General features: G+C 39.1%; 1 protein-coding gene across 1 annotated transcript in view; it reads right to left on the bottom strand.

The window, feature by feature from the left end:
• Nucleotides 1–19445, bottom strand: part of RTN4IP1 (reticulon 4 interacting protein 1) — a 44602-nt gene that overhangs the window by 23925 nt on the left and 1232 nt on the right. The window contains exons 2-4 of the mRNA XM_059700815.1: nt 14911–15062; nt 14045–14113; nt 13015–13139 (exon numbers count right to left, since the gene is read on the bottom strand). Coding sequence (XP_059556798.1) covers nt 13015–13139; nt 14045–14113; nt 14911–15062 — 346 coding nt within the window. The remainder of the gene's footprint in view (nt 1–13014; nt 13140–14044; nt 14114–14910; nt 15063–19445) is intronic.

Below are 19445 nucleotides of genomic sequence, written 5' to 3'. Positions count from 1 at the left end.
GTTATGCTACCAATATAGGCTGAGGGACATTATAGTGACAGTTTGACTTTTAATACTTTAGCTAAGGCTGTGGTTCTCAAATACAGTTAAACTCGCAGGCACACCATTTCTCTCCACTAATACTAGCAGCGAATATTTTAGTAGCCAATTGCCACATCATTAGTCTTGGACTGACTTGTTTGGTGTGCGCAACAGGAAATATTTCACTTTTGGAAAACAAGAAAAATAGGTTTATTTGTGTTACGCTTATTAATTTGTCCCTTTAAATACAGTTCCTCATGTTGTGACCCAACCATAAAATTATTTTCGTTGCTACTTCATAACTGTAATGTTGCTACTGTTATGAATCGTAACGTAAATATCTGATATGCAGGATGGTTTTAGGCGACCCCTGTGAAAGGGTCGTTGACCGCCAAAGGAGTCACGACCCACAGGTTGAGAACTGCTGAGCTAAAGAGATACTGTTGAAGAAATTCTTCATGAGACTTCTCCTTAAGAGTGCCTATAAAAACCATTTTTCTGAAGATTAAGTGGTGGGAGTAGCTGTGCTTCTATTTGTCATGACATATTGTGTAACTGCTAGTTGTGGGTCCCTCTTTGCCTTGGCTGCTAGGAAGTATGGAGAATTTTGCCGCCAGTCTCTAGCACGTACACCAGAATTTAGAACATGTATTCTGTCTACAATCTTAACCCTAGTTTCATTTTAGTTTTTTCTCTCTTACCCAAATTACAGAAGGCTGGTTGTCACGCATTAGATCAAGCATGTCAAACTCAAAGGCTAACATGGGCCAAATAAACAAGGTTTAAGTTTATGTGGGCCACAAAAAAACAAAAGTTCCAATTTTCATAGAAATGTAGGTTTATTTCCATAGAGACATGCTGAATACAAAGGGCTGAAATAAATGAGCAGTCATTAACATAGAGTAATAAGAACATTTTAATAAAAATTAATATTTTCTCTTGAACATTAACTTACCAGACACTGAAAAACTGGACAAATTAATAAGCGTAACACAAATAAACCTATTTTTCTTGTTCTCCAAAAGTGAAATATTTCCTGTTGTGCACACCAAACAAGTCAGTCCAAGACTAATGATGTGGCAATTGGCTACTAAAATATTCGCTGCTAGTATTAGTGGAGAGAAATGGTGCGCCTGCGAGTAAGGTGCATAAAGGTAATCATTCACGATTACCCTCTTATTGTGGCCCATTCTTATAGAAAGGTAATTAGTCAAACTCTCATTTAAGTTCTTCACAATCTAATCTTCATCTGAATTCTGACCCCTCTCACTATTTCCTGAACAGAACTCTCAGCAACATGATTATAGTAATCAGTCATTAGCGAACATTGTAGTTCGTTATTAATAATTATGACAGGATATTTTAAAAATTAAGTTACAAAATTTTTATTAAAATGTTTCTAACATACCATTATATTGGCCGGGCCGCAAGTCTGACATGCTTGCTTTAGATCTTAAAAGTTACTAGTAAAGTTTCTGAGCCAGCTGTTCCCTTTAAAGTTAATATCATTAAATGTAATTTTAAAAGTCTCCTTGTAAATTTATTTCTTCCAGAGTTACATTTAAATTCACTAAATTATAAAAAGAAGAAACTTTAAACATCAACTCCTCTAAAATCCCTCAATTTGCACATTTAATCGCTTTAGTACTTAAACGAAGGGAAAAAGCATTAACACTGCCTCACTGATACATCCCAAGATTAATTCATTCACAATTACCCTCTTATTGTGGCCCATTCTTATAGAAAGGTAATTGGGCAAACTCTCATTTAAGTTCTTCACAATCTAATCTTCATCTGAATTCTGACCCCTCTCACTATTTCCTGAACAGAACTCTCAGCCACTCTGGGTCCCTCACTTCTTACCTCAAGTCCCATGCACATGAGCTCACTCCTCAGGCTCTCAAATGCCTTCACTATCTGCTAACGTCTCCCCTTCCTTTGAAGGCTCAAGTCCCAGTTTTCCTGCACAATACCCCTGAGATAGCCCCAAACCTGATACCCATGCCACTGCATTTGGCATTTGTCACATTGTTCCTTTTCGTTCATTCACTTGTTTCCCAAGCGATTCTGCAAGGTTTTGAGGACAGAGATCTCACATTATGCCCAAGCACTGGGCATACCACCCTAGATGCAGCAGGCACAGTGGGGGTGGGAGTGGGGGTGGGGTGGTTACTGAGCAAAAAAGAAAAAAGAGAGAAAAAACTCATGGACAACAGTGTGGCGACTGCAGGATGGAGAGAGTGGAGGGAGGTGGAAGAGGGTATAGAGGGGATAAATGGTGATGGACAGAGACTTGACTTTGGGTGGTGAACACACAATACAGTGTACAGGAAAAAAAATCTAAATTAGTATTATATCCTACAATTAAGGCAATAATTGCTATTGCCCAAATGAATAAATCATCTGGCTATTTGAAAAACTGCATTAAAGTTTATTCCAGTAAAGAAAAGGGCTTTAAATAATTTTTAATTCTCTCTCTGAGAATGCTGGATTTAAGAGGATGCCAAATATAATGGTTGCTTAAAGATCCAACTGCCACACATGCCTCTGACCTCATTATTGTCAGTTTATCGCTTCCCTACAATTCTTGATCCAAAGCAGTATCATTCCTCCAAATTAAAATGCAAAAACGTGTTTCTCAGCAGCGCTCCGCAGAAGAGGGAGAGCTGCAATAGCAGCTTCAGTTCTGGACATTGCCACTTGATGGCACCCTAGTGCAAAACAGGAAAGGAGCAAGCCCACTGAGGTCTACAGACCATTAGCTTGTAAAGAAGCCCTGGGGACACATCATTCTCTGGCCCCGCAAACTCCATGCTCTGTGCAGGTCCAACCAGGGCCCGTCCTTTGCTTCAAACAAAGAAAGTCCCACAAAGGGACAGCAGGCAAAATAAATTTTCAAGCCAGCACTAAGTCAGTTGATTCTCTACAGTGCGAAGTCCTGTGGCTAACTAACTATTCTCGTTGTACTCTTCAAAGCACTCTCACTACAAAGAGAAAGCACTGCTGTGCTTACCCCCAGCTGCCCTTCACTATGTGCTGTACTTGGAATACTTTCTACCCAGTAGCTACAATGGTTATAATATATACTCAAACCTCATTAAGTAGAAGCCTGTTATAGTAAAGAAAGGTGTGCTGTATTGCTTAGTTGTTTATACAGAGCAAGTGCCAGGAAATACTCTATTTGCAAAAAGCACTATAATTCAAAATTGCCAAGATTTTTTATCACATTTCTCTCATACTTCCTAAGTCCACATATAGAGCTTTCTTTTGAAGTCAGTGGGAATTACACTGTGGCAGATTTATAAAATATGGGCAAAAGTATGAGTAATTATTACACTGCTTATGTATTCTTAAACCCTAAAAATCTAATTTTATGTCATTTCTGTCCAACTTCTGAATTCTCCCTAAAATACATTAACATGCTAATGCAATCTAGATTTTTCTGACTGAGTCATTTTTTATTTAGCATTTCGGCACATATGTCTTCTACAATCACGTTTTTCAGTATTATATGAGGCAAGGATAGCAACACCCTAATTGCCTTACAAATAAAAAATATATGAAATATACTACAAAATAGCAAGAGATCCAGCAGTACGGAATCATCTTTCAAACTTCTATATTCTGGATTAGCCCCAGAAATCTCTGAAAGCCAGGGCTGAGCACCCAGAAACCTGAGGTCTAGTCCCAAGTCTCCCACTGACTATCTAGGCCTCAGATTCATCACCTGTGAAATGATGATCATGAAGGTATACTATAGGAGTCAAGGAAAAAGAAGAATTGGTGTCTTCAATCTAATTTAAGCTTATGTTTAGTTTCTCTGCCTTTCTAACACAGAAGCAAATGACCTGCACAATTCCCCTCAGACCACACCCTTGTGGGAGGAAACAACCACATCATAAGAGCAGAGTGCCCTTTATTAAGTCCTAATGGCTCAGAAACAAAGGATGATTTAAATATGGCTAAATCTTCCATCAGTAGAAACAACTGGTCTTTCAAAAATAAGGATGATGCTCTAGCTGGTTTGGCTCCGTGGAAAGAGCATCAGCCTGTGGACTGAAGGGTCCCGGGTTTGATTCTGGTCAAGGGCATGTACCTTGGTTGCAGGCTGGATCCCCAGCTCTGGTTGGGATGTGTGCAAAGGCAACCAATCAATGTGTCTCTCTCACACTGACATTTCTCTCTCTCCGTTTCTCTCTCTCTCTCTCTCCTTATCAATCTCTCCAAAAATCAGTAGAAAAATATCTTCAGGTGAAGATTAAAAAAAAAAAAAAAGGTGATACTGGAAATGTATCATTTTATTTTTCAGACACTTCTTTTTAATCTGAGCAGGGGACGGAGTGGGGGGGACGAGTGAAAGATAGCAAAGTATATCGTAACTAGAGGCCCAGTGCACGAAGTTCATGTACAGGGGGAGGGAGAGTTCCTCAGCCTGGCCTACACCCTCTCACAATCCGGGACCCCTCAGGGGATGTCCAGCAGTCAGACATCCCTCTTGCAATCCAGGACCACTGGCTCCTAACTGCTCACCTGCCTGCCTGCCTGATCACCCCTAACCACTCACCTGCCTGCCTGATTGCCCCTAACCGCTTCTGCCTTGGCCCCCGCCACAGTGGCTTCGTCCGGAAGGACATCCAGAATGATGTCCAGAAGGTCATTTGGCTATCTGGTCTAATTAGCATATTATGTTTTTATTATTATAGATCTGCCAAATGGATGCCCTGAAGTGAGTTAGAAACCCAATCTGAATAAGTGGAATATAGCTACAAAACAAATCAACCAAACATGACTGAAACAGCCTGGACTTGTGTGTCCTTCTTTTATGCCTCAGTAATTCATGTAGACACATTCCCCAAGTTATAGAAGAGTTCATGTGTGAATTAGTTTGGAACTTTAAACAAATTTTCCCATGAAAACAAAGCTACTTATACATCTTGGCAAGGTGCCCAGAGTAGCAGTTTAAAAAGGTTTAGTTAACCCATAATGGAACAAGAACCTCATGCAATAAGAGATCAACTAAAGGACTTGTATGCATGCATATAAGCATAACCAATGGACATAAGACACTGGGGGATAGGGGAGGCCAGGGGACTGTCTAGGGCAGGGGGAAAAAAATGGACACATATGTAATACCCTTTGTAATACTTTAAGCAATAATAATAAAAAAAAAAGAACCTCATGCAAAGTATAACAATGATTCTGTGGGAAATGTATTCAGAATTAACTCAGGGTACTGGGAACACATCTCCCCAAATAGGATAGGCAGTGGGAACTGGTTCCTTCAATCTGGTACAGGATGGAGGAAGAGAGAAGAGGGCAGGATCATTTAGGATGCAACAATAGGGTGGATGAGAGAGAGAAATGATATGGCCAGAGAAGGATTTACCATCGAGCTGATGGGGTTCAGGACAAGCAATCTCAAAATATGGCACCTTAGCATATTGAATAGTTTAAGCTGAAGGTATCGCCCATATATACGTGAGGTATACATGCTAATAAACTTCTATTGGTTTTCCTCTCGTCAATCTTTTATTCCAGGGCTCTCAGCAGAAAACTCTGAAGGGTAGAGTGAAAATGATTTTTCCTCTCCTACTAATCACAATCAGTTAAAAGTTCTGTCTCTTCACTCCTACAGTACGTTATACTTTCCCTCTTCTCAGATGACACTAGACTGGGCTAAAGGAAAATTGATTTAAAAACACATTTGCTTTTGGTTTAATGGGAAATACTGATGTGTTCATTGTAACTTCTGAATAGAGTTGTTATAGGCTATCTTGACAGAAGGATGCGGAAAGGGTTCAGAACAGGCTCCCCAAGATGTGCCATTGTGGTATGTGGATTATTCTGTACTGAAAACAATCAAGAACCTTCAGGCTTAAGAAAAATTTTTATCTCCCCTTTAAAGAACTTAAATTAGGGATCTTGCCCATAATAAGCGTTACTACCAGAAATAACTGTTTATGACCTATCTCTAAGGTAGGGTAAACTTCTAATTACTGAATATCCAAATGACCTTCCTCCTCTCTGAAGCCCCAAGGTGACTTACCTCGTCCCTAGCTCAGAATGCCATTTATAGCTCATTTTAACTTTCGGTCTCTGAGCCTCTCATGTATGTGGGGTCTTGGACTCTCATGTATATGGGGTTCCCATACATATCCTATCTAATAATAGACAAAGATTCAAATTGACCGTACCTCTCTATGCCTACCATTGGCTAATCAGAACGATATGCAAATTAACCACCAACAAAGATGGCGGTTAATTTGCATACGTAGGCACAAAGAGGAGGAGCGAAGAATGAAGGTGGCTCTGACCCGAGCAGCGAGGGGCTTGAAGGCGGCTCCGGCAGGAGCGAAGGCCTGGGTCCCAGGTGCTGGAGGAAAACCAGTGCTGGCAGCCAGGGGAAGGGAAGGCCTATTGCGCGAATCTTTTCGTGCAACAGGCCTCTAGTATATATATAATTAAACTTGATTATTTTCTCTTGCTAATCTGTCTCATGTCAATTTGATTAGCAGATCAGCCAAAAGAACCTAGAAGGGTAGAGGAAAGTCTCTTCCTCCCCATAATGGCTTCCAGGAATATTCCTACTTCCCACTAATAATATGTCTACACAAATATATTGCTGGGGGTCCTCTCAGGGCCCAAAGCTTAAGCTTCACTGGCTATGTAGGAGAGGGAAAATATCTTTTTTACCCTACCCTTTGAAGTTCCTGGCTGGGGCCCCAGTAAAAAATGACAACACAATAAGGCATTATGAAATTTTATTATGATAATGATTAAGGACCATTGTACCTAGCATTAGATTATGAAAGCAATGAAAAAGGACATGGTCAAACAAGGTTTGAGATGTACAGAACCAGAAGTTAGTCTGTAGAAAGTCCTTACAATTAAAAGACATCACAAATCTAAACCTAAGTCAGCCTGCATTTATGGGAAATGCATCGCTGCCAAGGAAACATAAAAGCAATCACAATCCTCCAATTCAGCTTTCACTAGCTTACCCTATCCTAGAAAGCAGGACCCCTGAGCCTCACCAATCACTGACCTCCTCACCAATCACTCCGTTTCCATGTTGCCTTTTCTAACTTCTATAAAACATGCTCTTGTCCAAAATCCCTGGGGAAGAGTGCCCCACTGCTTGTGAGGCACTGACTTCCCCCAATGCATGGAATGCCTTCCCTTGAATAAAGAACTCAAACTGGTTACTAAATTGTATTACTTTTGCTATTTGACACCACTATAGGGAAGACATCAACAACAATTAGTTAATGACGGTTGTCGGTTAAAATGCAAAGGTATGTTAGGCTTATTCACTGCAGGAGAAAACTTCAAATGCCTCACAATCTATAGCTCATATATTAAAGGAATTTTAAAGATGTTTTTCCAAATTTGACAATCCTAAACTTTACATGACATGAACATAGAGTTGTACAGTGGAATGGAAAGGAGCAGGGTTTGTAAATGATTATCAGATTTTGGCTCAAGGTAAATCAGTTAACTGACATTAGGAATCTATAGGAAGCCAGGGTGATAAGTTAGTCTTGTTTTGCTCAAGTTGAATTTCAGATACAAAGGGGACGTGGGTAGAGAAGTGGGGGTTATAAACATAAATCTGCAAGTTACCAAAATATATAGAAGTGGGAATAGATGAGATAATCCTGGGATACAGGAATGATGGATTAGGACACAGGGAAAAGAGTAACAGGAAGAAAGGGGAAGGGTAGGCTTAAAAATGATAAGAACTGGTCAAAAAGGTGAGAGGAAAATTATAGGAGCCTGGTGTCCCTGAAACCATGGGGAAAGTGAGTTTTAAGGAAGTGGTCAATGGTGCCAGATACTTCAGAGTTCAAATTGTAAGAACTGAAAAGGCCCTAGCTGGTTTGGTTCAGTGGCTAGAGCGTCAGCCTGAGGACTGAAAAGTCCAGAGTTCAATTCCAGTCAAGGGTACATGCCCGAGTTGTGGGCTAGATCCCCAGTAGGGGGCATGCAGGAGGTAGCCGACCAATGATTCTCTCTCATCATTGATGTTTCCATCTCTCTCTTCCTCTCCCTTCCTCTCTGAAATCAGTTATATATATATATGAAAATTATCATTGCATTGGTGACCTAGTCAGTTATGACCCCATGAGAACAGCTGCAGCTGAATGGCAAGGCTGGAAGCTAATTATGGTGCATTGAAAAGTAAATGACTTCTATACTTCACAAGATAGTTAGCCTGCCACATAGAAAATGAATCTGCAAAACACAAATTTCCAGGAAAAAGTTTTCTACTAATTCATTTAGCTGAGTCCTGCAGCTTCTAGAAGAGCAGTCCAGGGGTAGAGGCCAGATTCACACTGGCCAGGCCAGAGCCTCCACTCTCCCTCTCCTCCTCTTCCAAACCCCACAATTTCTTTCAGCAAGTAAAATGCAAGAATTTCTTTCTCCTCCCATTGCCCCTCTAACTATACAACCTAGTCAAGTGCAAATAAAAACCCAAAGTCCACAGGGGTGGTGCAAATAGAGAGGGGAGAAACAGGTGGGTGGTGGGGTGAATAACAGGCAGGTGAAGGCATCTGAAAAAAAGGAAGCTGTTATGATTACCGATATAAGCATATTGGGGAAGAAGGGTAAATCCAGTGACAGAATTAATCAGATACCTAATTTAACCTTACTTGACAAAATATGACTGTCATGAAGCCTGATATCAAAGGAAACAATGAAAAGCATTCCTAAATTCACTGCACTGAGTTTCAGGAACATAAATTTAAAAGTGAAACTTATTTTGTGGAGGAGGAATTGTTCAGTTTCTAACACTTTCTAATACTTCCGTCTAACAGAGTAAAGTACAACTTTCCCAATAAGAGATGAATTTCAGACAGAGCATGAAATATTCAAGGTGGACCATGACACTACTAATAAATATAATCATCAAGTCAGACAGCTTTAAAAAATATCTAGTGTTGCCAAGTCGGTTTGGCTTAGTCGGCCTGCAGACTGAAGGGTCCCAGGTTCGATTCCAGTCATGGACACATGCCTGGGTTGCGGATTCGATTCCCAGAAAGGGACGTGCAAGAGGCAGCCAAGCAATGATTCTCTCATCATTGATGTTTTTATCCCTCTCTCCCTCTCCCTCTCTGAAATCAATAAAAATATATTAAAAAATATATATCTAGTGTTAGCACTTTTAAAAAAATTTGTATTCAATAGCCCTAAGTTATCTATGTGTTCCTACTGAATAAATCATGAAGAAACTATGATGGGCAGGTAAGAAGGAAATCATTTCACCTGACATTTTCTAGTGATACCAAAGTGTGGGCAAAAATAACATTTTATATGACATTAATATTAAGTTATCCCCTTGGTTCACTGATGCTCAGTTGTTGCAAAAATTAATTACAAAACTAAAAGGAAAAGGTAAACACCATCAAACTCTTAGAAAGCGTTGTCTTAATTTCAAAATGCTGTTTGTCATTACTCCCAAGGTGCTAATGGGTGTTTTTATCATTGCTGGGTTTTGTTTTTTAATTAACTGGTTAGAAAAACAGACTTTACATACAATACAATATACAGATATTGTATTACAGAATTGTACCCCTGAAACCTATATAATTTTATTAACCAATGTCACCCTAATAAATTCAATAAAAAATAATAATGAAAATAAAAACAGACGTTAAGTCCTTAATAACAAACACTGACCTGTTTTGTGCAAACTAAAGAGTGTCTTAATGCCGATAGCTAACAGAAAAAGAATTATTGCTTAGAGAAGTCCCTTTGGACTCTGGAACCTCTGGGTTTATGTACAGTAAAATCCCACTCTGGCAGTAATTTCTTCATGTAGAAGTATTTTTCACAGTATTTTAAGGTACTTAATTAACTCTCTCATGTGTTTCTCACAAATAAGAAGTTGGAGAGGTAGGCTATTATTACCACCCATGCGTAGTAATTTCCATAAACTAAAATTTCTCAGAGCACCAGGGCCAAGCTCTCACTGCCATTTGGAATAAAGGCATCCAGGGCACCATACACGCGGGAATATGGCAGAAGTCTATGATGTGAGCTAGTGAGGCTCTTCACAACGGATACATTCTGGTTTGGTTAACATGTGACTAAATCAGTGAACAGACCCAACTCAATCCTCCTATCTAATAAAAGTGAAACATGGTAATTGGCATATGACCGCTACCCTTCCCATTGGCTAATCAGGGAAATATGCAAATTAACTGCCAGCCAAGATGGCGCCGGCAGCCAGGCAGCTTGAAACTAACATGAGGCTTGCTTGCTTCAGTGACGGAGGACTCCAACATTCCCCGCCTGCCACTGCAGGCCTCTGAGCTGCAACTCTAAGCAACTATGTAACAAATATAGAAGCTAAACCAAACCCCAGAAACCTGCTTTTTAGTCCTCCAGGCTTCAGCCAGCAGGATCGCAACATTGTAAGCAAAGGCCAGAAACCTACTTTCAGCAGCGGAGGCCTAAGAGCTGGAGCCAAGCCTCAAAGCTAAAGCTGGCCCAGAATAAAAAAAAAGAAAAAAGAAAAAAAGGAGCGGTTGGGAGCTTCAGTCACCCCCAGCCTGAAAACAGCCCTTAGCCCCTCACCCAGACTGGCCAGGCACCCCAGTGGGGACCCCCACCCAGAAGGGTGTGTGACCAGCTGCAAACAGCCATCATCCCCTCACCCAGGCTGGCCAGGCACCCCAGTGGGGACCCCCACCCTGATCCAGGACACCCTTCAGGGCAAACCAGCCGGCACCCACCCGTGCACCAGGCCTCTACCCTATATAGTAAAAGGGTAATATGCCTCCTAGCACCAGGATCAGCGGAGCCGCGAGGCCTCCCGGCACCGGGATCAGCGTGACAGGGGGCAGCGCCCAAACCCGCTGATCGCCCTGCGGCTCTGTGTGTGACAGGGGGCGGGGCCACAACCTCCCTATCCACCCTGCTCTGTTTGTGACAGGGGAAGGCGCCCCAACCCCCTGATCAGCCCTGCTCTGTGCCTGATAGGGGGGAGCTCCCCAACCCCCTGATCGCCCTGCGGCTCTGTGTGTGACAGGGTGCGGCGCCCCAAACCCCTGATGGGCCCTGCTCTGTGCATGACAGGGGGCGGCGCCCCAACTCCCCAATCGGCCCTGCTCTGAGCCCGACCAGGGGCTGCACCTAGGGATTGGGCCTGCCCTCTGCCACCCGGGAGCGGGCCTAAGCCAGCAGGTCGTTATCTCCCTGCGAGAGGGCACAGGCCGGGATGAGGGATCCCCCTTTCCCCGAGTGCACAAATTTTTGTGCACCGGGCCTCTAGTATAATATATAATCACCTTATAGGGGATAAAACTTTCCACTTCTCACAGCTCTCCTAACAACCTACACTGTCCTACATTCAGTACCTTGAAGGAAAGTGCGAAGAGACCATAGATAGCATGCATGTGGTTGCCTGATTAGTTAGCAGCAGAATGTACAATAGAACCCAGGCTCTACTTCCCCAGTTCCAAACCATTATTGTTCAGATAAAAGATAACACAGTATCTAAGAATTACCCAGAAACCCAACAATAAAATATGTGTATCTGAGAAGAGAGAGCTAGATCTGTTTCTAAATTGTTTTCTTCAGGGTACTAAATAAAAGTACGCCTGGAGAGCCCCAAACTAGCAAAAAGAATGACAGATCTTTAACCACATAGTCATGTGGGCATAGAAAGTATAATGCTTTTAAGGAAAAACAAAACAATAAAGCATCAGTGTTAATGCAGAGCCTATAATAATAATAAAGGTCTAAAAATCTTGAATAAGATTTTTGCAAGGTTATTAACCATGACAAGTCATTAGAAAAATCCACGTGGTCAAACTAATTTAATTTAAACAACGTGTTTAGCCAAAATGGCAACTTCAAGAAAGATAAGCCTCAAAGCTTAAAAAATAAACATGGTTGACCTTTAGAATAAATATTTGCTTTGAAATCTACGATAAAGAGTAGCACCTCATTAGATGAATAGCCTTCACACTGTTTTCAGGAATACAGCTTTCATGAAATCCAATGCTCTGTAACTCAACACATTAAATGTAAAGTGCAATGTTTCACAACACCACCAGTATGAAATGGCACAGACTTCAGTTATTTTATCTGCACAATCCTTAGCAATCAAAAACTAAGTTATTGTAATTTATTAAAATTTGACCTATAGCTCTCTCCCTCATCACAACCACTAAATGATTCTTAGTACCTAGTTCTCATCAGTTTTCTGTATGATATCAACTTTCTAAGATACAAAGAATATAATTTCATTGCTAATAACAGTAGTCACTATTTATTGAGTGCCTCCCATGTGTCACAACCTGTGCCACTAGTTTTAGTTGTATTATCTCATTAAAAACAAACTCACAGAGGAGAAGTGACCAAGTGGGCCACCCAGTTAGAAAGCAGCAGAACCTGAATTTGAACTCAAGTTCATCAAAGATATTTCTACTCACTATTGTTGCTAACTTAAACAAGCATTACTTTTAAGGCCTTGAAGCACCAGAACTAACCTAAAGAGTACCAAGCATTGAGCTAAGAGAACTCAAGATTATTCAGCAGTGTTTTGCATTCTCTTTCTATCTGCTTTTCATAGATGTGCACAAGTATGAGAGAGCAACTCCTAGTAGAGGTAGGAAAAAAATACCTGCACCTTTCTTTAGAAATTATATAAAGTGATTCTTAACCCTTTTAGGAATCAGGTAAAAGCTACAGACCTTCTTCCCAGAGTGTCACATAAAATTTTGCATTATTTTGGAAGGTTCAGAGTCCTAAAGCCCATCTATACATTTCAATTTTAAAATTTGCATTTGATTGAACTAAGACTCAATAGAATAAAGTTAAGAAAGTGCAAAACGACACAAATAGAGTTCTTTGGAAATTGTTTTAAATGTCAGCACAACTCTGCTCATGTAAGTGATCCTAGTTTTAATGCTTCTGATAATCTATGGCAAAAACCTTACAAAAGGAAAGGGAGAAGGTTTAGATGCCACCATTGATACTTACCGTTTTCCTGCGCAATTTTTTTCATTCAGGCCGCCAACCTTGTTTATGGCAGACCAGGCTGTGAGAGCCACATATGGCAAAGAGGCAGCTTGAGTATGAGTGAGTGATTTGGGCTTGTGAGAGACCTAGATTTGAAGATAACAGTAACAAATAAGCAATGACTTACAAACCTATGAATGCAATTAAATACATTTACCTTCACAGGAATCCAACCATTCTCATAGAGAAGTCTATAATATTCTGCCAGGTTCAGTATTTATTACATACCCTACTTTAAGATTATCCCTAAGGAATATTCTCCAAATGACTCAACCTGCCCTCCTGGGGTCAGAGGCTCAGTAATGTTTTACAGGCTACATCATCAGATATAGTTGCTTAATTCATAAAAAGGCCACATTCAATAATCCCACTAGTCCTAACTAACAGAAATAAATCCAAATAAACCTTGAGCCCTCATAAACACATTGTAATTTGTTTTTAGATCAGTTGTTTCCTTTACTCCCATTTACTGGAAGGTAATCTTTCCAGACTTTTTCTAATCTTAATAATATCCCTTCTTCCCTCCATACCCTTCCTTCTGTAGCCAAGTTCCGCAACGTTAACCCCTTTCTCTCTATTCAAATTGTCAGACTTCCTGACTGTATTTGATTAGACTCCTGTTTTTAAGGTTACTTGAAACAATTTGATACCTCCATGCTTCTGTTTATAATTAACCAGTACACTCCATTTGGTATATTTGGTTTCCACTACATACACTGGGTAAAACCAAGAAACACAACAGGGTTTCTAGATCTCACTCCAAGTCCCAGCTCCACAAGACAAAGATACCACTTTGGCAGGCAGTGTTATTAAATGACATCAAATACTTTTCTAATCTTTCAAAAATTCCTATTCTCTATCTTAGCTCTTTTAAACCTATTAGCTCATTAAACATGAACCTGATCTGAAAAAAAAAACCCACAATTATTTCAGAGATATTTGTCAGTCTTGTACTTTCTAATGGCATTTCAGCACAGAATTGGTGAATTACCTCATTCCCACTGACTACAACAAACTCTGAGAGTGCGCCTTGTTTCCAGGGAGGAACTGCAGCCCAGACCTGAAACACACACACAACTTCCTTAGAAACAAATCTTTTTTAACCAAAGCTAAGCAGGAGGGTAACCCCCAATACATACTCCACCCAATGAAAAAAGCACAAGTCAGCAATACAACAACCAAAAGTTATTTTTACATGATATAAATAAATGTATTATTTAGTATGCTTCTGCACTTATCAAGTCAAGCCACACTGGAAGCAGATGCTGCTGTATTTACTGACTACATACTTTAAAATACCACCAAGAGCACAGTCTCTGGGGCATGAATCCTGGCTCTACCACTTACCAGCTGTGGAACTTCTGTGTAGCTGTATAGCTTGGTTTCCCCATCTGTAAAGTGGGCCTAACTGTACTTACAACATAGAGATTAAAGAATTATTTTATGAAAAGCAACAAGATCAGTGTTAGCTATAATTATGAACTCACTTTCATTTCTTGGTGTAAAAATTCAAAGTGACAAGTGACAGGTGATTATATCAAACTTCAGCTATTTTAAAACTATCTAGCCTATGAGGTAGAAATTGTCACTTAAAGATTCTTTCAATAAAAAGAAAAACAGTCCCAATCACACATAAAGTCCTGCAATCTTTAAGCACTAGATTTAGAACACTTGGGCACAGTCAAGCTATTCTGCCAGAATCAAGAATAACAGAGATAAGAAAATAAGGGTTCCAGACAAAGCTCAGTATATTTTTTGGAACGAAGAGGAAAGGTCACTGATATGGAATATACTTCCAAAAGCAGCAGAATGAAATTTGCATATTTAGAAAGGGAATAGCAGTATGCTATAACTCACCTCATCTCCAGGCTTGAAGTACCTCACATCAAGTCCACATTCCATCACCACACCAGAGACATCCCGACCCAGAGTCAGGGGGAATTCTTCTCCTTTGATTTTAATATGTAAAGGGTCACGTTTCATATTTAAAGCTGCAGCTCCATAACCACCTATAAAATACAGTTTTATCTGTTTCTTCCAAAAGAATGCAATGATTTAAAAAATACTACAGGGTATAGGCCAGGTACAATTCTAGATACTCTGGATGTAGATTATAAATTAATAAAATTTGTTTGTTTGTTTGTTTGCCACCACACAAGAAATCATAAAAACAATGAGTGCCAAAGGGAGGTAGGAGGCAGAAATGGATAAAGGGGGGATAAATGGTGATGGAAGGAGACTTGACTTGGGGTGGTCAACACAATACAATATACAGATGATGTTTTACAGAACTGAACACCTGAAACCTATGTAATTTTATTAACCAATGTCACCCCAATAAATTCAATAAAAAAGAAACAAAACGAAACAATGAGTGCTGTTCCTTTCAAAGAAAATTACTTGGAAAGTTATAATCACTTGTTAAACCAAAGCTACCATTGCTCAAAATGTTTAAAATTCAATTTTGAAACTGCCTTCAGTGCTTTCAGTATTTTCTCTTACAGTTTTAGTTTGTTTTTTGAAGACAGTTTCTTTAATGTATTCATTCATAAGCTTTTTAAACAACAAAGTTGTTTGGAGCCCAGTCTGGTGAAGAAGAGAAACCCTAAAGCTGTTTGAAGTTAATAAACCAATAAATAAGGCATAGTTATATTTGACACTGACATTGGTCTATAAGTAATGGCCCCCACCTCCCAAAAAGTGTTTGCAGAACATCTATGGATTAAGCCCATCAATTGACTCTCCAGTGAAAAAGAACCACTCATCTGCACCTGTTCTAATATGTTAAATCAAGTTAATTGCTTTATTATACATATCCATTTATTTTTAAGAACATTTACATAAATATCAGCTAAGTAGAGCTGAAAACATTCTGATCATATTTTTTGGTTCAATAAGTTGGCTACTCTATCTACAATAATCCGAATATATAAAATGGGCTAGCTGGCATGGCTCAGAAGTTGAGCATCAACCTATGAACCAGGAGGTCATGGTTCAATTCCTGGTCAGGGCACATCTGGGTTGTGTGTTCGATCCCTAATAGGGGATGTGCAGGAGGCAGCCTATTAATGATTCTCCCTCATCATTAATGTTCCTCTCTCTCTCTCTCTCTCTCTCTCTCTCTCTCTCCTTTCCTTCCTCTGAAATCAATTTAAAAAAATAAATGTATAATTATATATATATACATATGTATATAGATATAGATATTTCCAAGACACAAAAGTATCTGTAATTGTCTCTCAACTTGACATCTTTTTGAGAACATGTCGTGAAGTTCTCTAAGATAAGCACTCTGCTTACCTTTCTAGTGTCATGTACCACAATTTAAATTCCAGAATCACTAAACCAGTCTATAAGTCTCCTTTCCCCCGACCCACTCTCAGGGGTAGTACATTAGGTGACCTTGATAGGAGCAGTTGCTCTGGCGTGGAGATACAGAGAATGGGAAGTAGGAGACAGTGAAGAGAGGATTTTTCAATGTGTTTCTAATGGACCCCATCCCCTCCCTTTTAAGATGGGAGAAGTAGCAGTCTGTATGCTAATGGAAATGACCCAGTAGAAAAGAAAAGATTGAAGATGCAGGAGAGAATTGCTGAAACAATGCCCGCCCCACCCCCCTCCCGCCCCCAGTAGCTGAGAAGCTGAGAGATGGAATCTAGAACCCAAGTGGAGGACTGGCCTTACAACAATGACAACTAACCTATAAAGCAGGAGGGGATGTAGGAGATATAGGGAGAGGTGCCAACAGGTGGGTAGCTTGCAGAGCTGTTTTTCTAATTAAAGACATATGGGAGAAAGTGTTTGAAAGTTGGGATAGTCCCAGAAAATCTAAGCCATCATGCTGGTATTACACATTTGTCATCTAGCTAGTTAGGTGTGCACTCTATCAGGAAAAGAAAGAAAAAAAAAATCTTCACACGTAATACAAAAGCCATGTTTTACTTTTCCTGTCTTACATTTCCACCATTAAAACACATTTAAACAATTATTTACGGAAATTCCTATGTGGTTTGAGCAACAGAAGTAGGCATTTAGCCATATCAAATATTAGCTGCTGTTTGAGAGTTGCAAAAGGCTTCAGTCCTCTCTGAGGTACAGACCTGCAGGGCAGTTATTCCGTTCTCTTGGTCCCCGTGATATGCCAATGTATCTACTGAATAGCCCCGGCTCACAGGTCCCAAATCCACAATGTAGCTGGTAGTTAGTAACTGAGAACCTGTTTGATGACAAAGGGGGGCCCTTAGCCGCTTCATCCCATTGTTAGAGGTGGCCAATTGATTGGGTCAGAGTTAGAATAATTTGGAAAATCATAAATCTGTCATCAGTTTCAAAGCTTTAATTCCACCTAAAGAAACCAAACTGTTGGTTTGATGTTGTTGGCTGTATTTTTTATTTTAAAATTATTCTATGTTCACTGCAGCATTCCTAGTAATGGCCAAGATATGGAAGCAACCTAGCTGTCCATCAACAGATGAACAGATAATGAAGATGTGAGATATACAGTATATACACAATGAAATATTATCCAGCAGGAAAAAAAGAATGAAATCTTGCCATTTGCGACAACATGGATGGGCTGAGGGTATTAGGCTAAGTGAAATAATTCAGACAGAGAAAGACAAATACTGTATGATTTCACTTAGATGTGGAATCTAAAAAAACAAATGAATAAACAAAACGGGAAAGGACCCAGAGATATGGAGAACAAGTTGATGGTTACCAAATGGGTGGGGGATGGGAATAAAATATTTTTAAATGAAATAAATTTATTTAGCCATTTATATAAGTTATGATTTCTGTCCAACAATAATGGCCATCTCTAGAAAAACAGTCTACTTTCATCTTTCAAAAGAAAATAGCATGTCCTTGCTTTCTTGTCAAGGAAAACTGCTTCCTATAGTTTACAAGCTTCTGGTTGTTACTTATTTTCCCAAGCTACCATTTCAGATACCTCCTGCAACAACAACTGCACATTCTCAAAAAAGAATCCATGAGCAGGACATAAAGAGAGTAACTTGCAAATAATATTGTCCAATCAAATCATAAACTAAGATGTCTTAAGAATACTATATAAAAGTAAAATGTTACAATATTTTGTTATTAAATAGCAGCAAAGAAAGTCCAGATCCAGCCATTCTACTGAAATTGAAATGTACACAATACAAATTATGCAGGTGCATTCAAAGAAATGAAAGTTAGCAGTTCTAAATGAAGACAAATGTAAATAATGCTCATGGATAAAATACTGCTAATTTTAGTTTGTAATCTTAAGTTAGAGTGAAAATGTAAAATGCCATAAAAATAATGACTGCATGACAACCACATACGTGAAGTACTGTACTGAAACAGTTAGTTGTTAACAGAGTATACAACCTACCTTCACAATTTATACTCATTGATCATTGGGTATAAACATTTACCATTGGATGTAAAACAACCACTTAAAGACATATCCTATAAAAACTAAATTATCTTCACATCCAGTGTAAATGGAATAAAACAATATGCCCACGTAGTGGTATTATTATGTCAAAGTGAACAACAAAATACAGTAATTCCTGACTTAAAATCATGGATACATTGCAACAGACTGAATACAGAAATACATATGAAGATCCAGTTATCTTATTCTAATTTCTAACAAGGGAGATATATTCATAGCTATAACTCACATAAACAAAAGCCAAATCATTATTATGCATGTAAAGAGATCTTAAGAACACAAAAATTGAGAGTTGCTATTCTACTCTATCACACAACTCCTAGAAACAAAGAGGAAGGAATTAAAGAAGTCAAAGTTTCAACTTCTTTATTTCTCTCTAAATTCCACAAAATGATTCACTCTAATCTTAATTTTGTTATAGATATATACATATATGAAAGAAATGTAATTCATCATGCATAGTTCACATACATGATGGGGCAAAAGTAGGTTTAAGTTGTTTGTATAGAAAATAACACAATAATTAATAAGTAATACAAGAATAAACTGTATTTCACATACAACTGTAAACCTACTTTGGCCCCACCCTGCACAATTGTTATTGAGGCAATCTGATGAGTAGGACTGTAGGTCTACATATAGGTCTTCAAAACACAGACACGTGATAAAATTATACTCATATGGAAGCTTGTTTAGAACACTGAGGTTAACTGACCAATCAATCATCCCAGATGCTTTTTTTTTACTTTTTCAGAAGACATGAATAAGTTTTTTTACTTTTTCAGAAGACATAAGCAATAATTTTGTCACTACTCTCCAAAGTTATTCACAAATAGTAATCAATTTTTTCAGCACTATAATTACGTGGTATATATTTAAGGTATATATTTAAGGAATCATAGTGCTCTTCAATCTTTGTCAGTATATTCCAGAAGAAATTAAGATACAG

Source organism: Myotis daubentonii, chromosome 6, assembly GCF_963259705.1.
Source record: "Myotis daubentonii chromosome 6, mMyoDau2.1, whole genome shotgun sequence".
Taxonomy (NCBI): domain Eukaryota; kingdom Metazoa; phylum Chordata; class Mammalia; order Chiroptera; family Vespertilionidae; genus Myotis; species Myotis daubentonii.
This window is presented reverse-complemented; position numbering and strand designations above follow the sequence as displayed.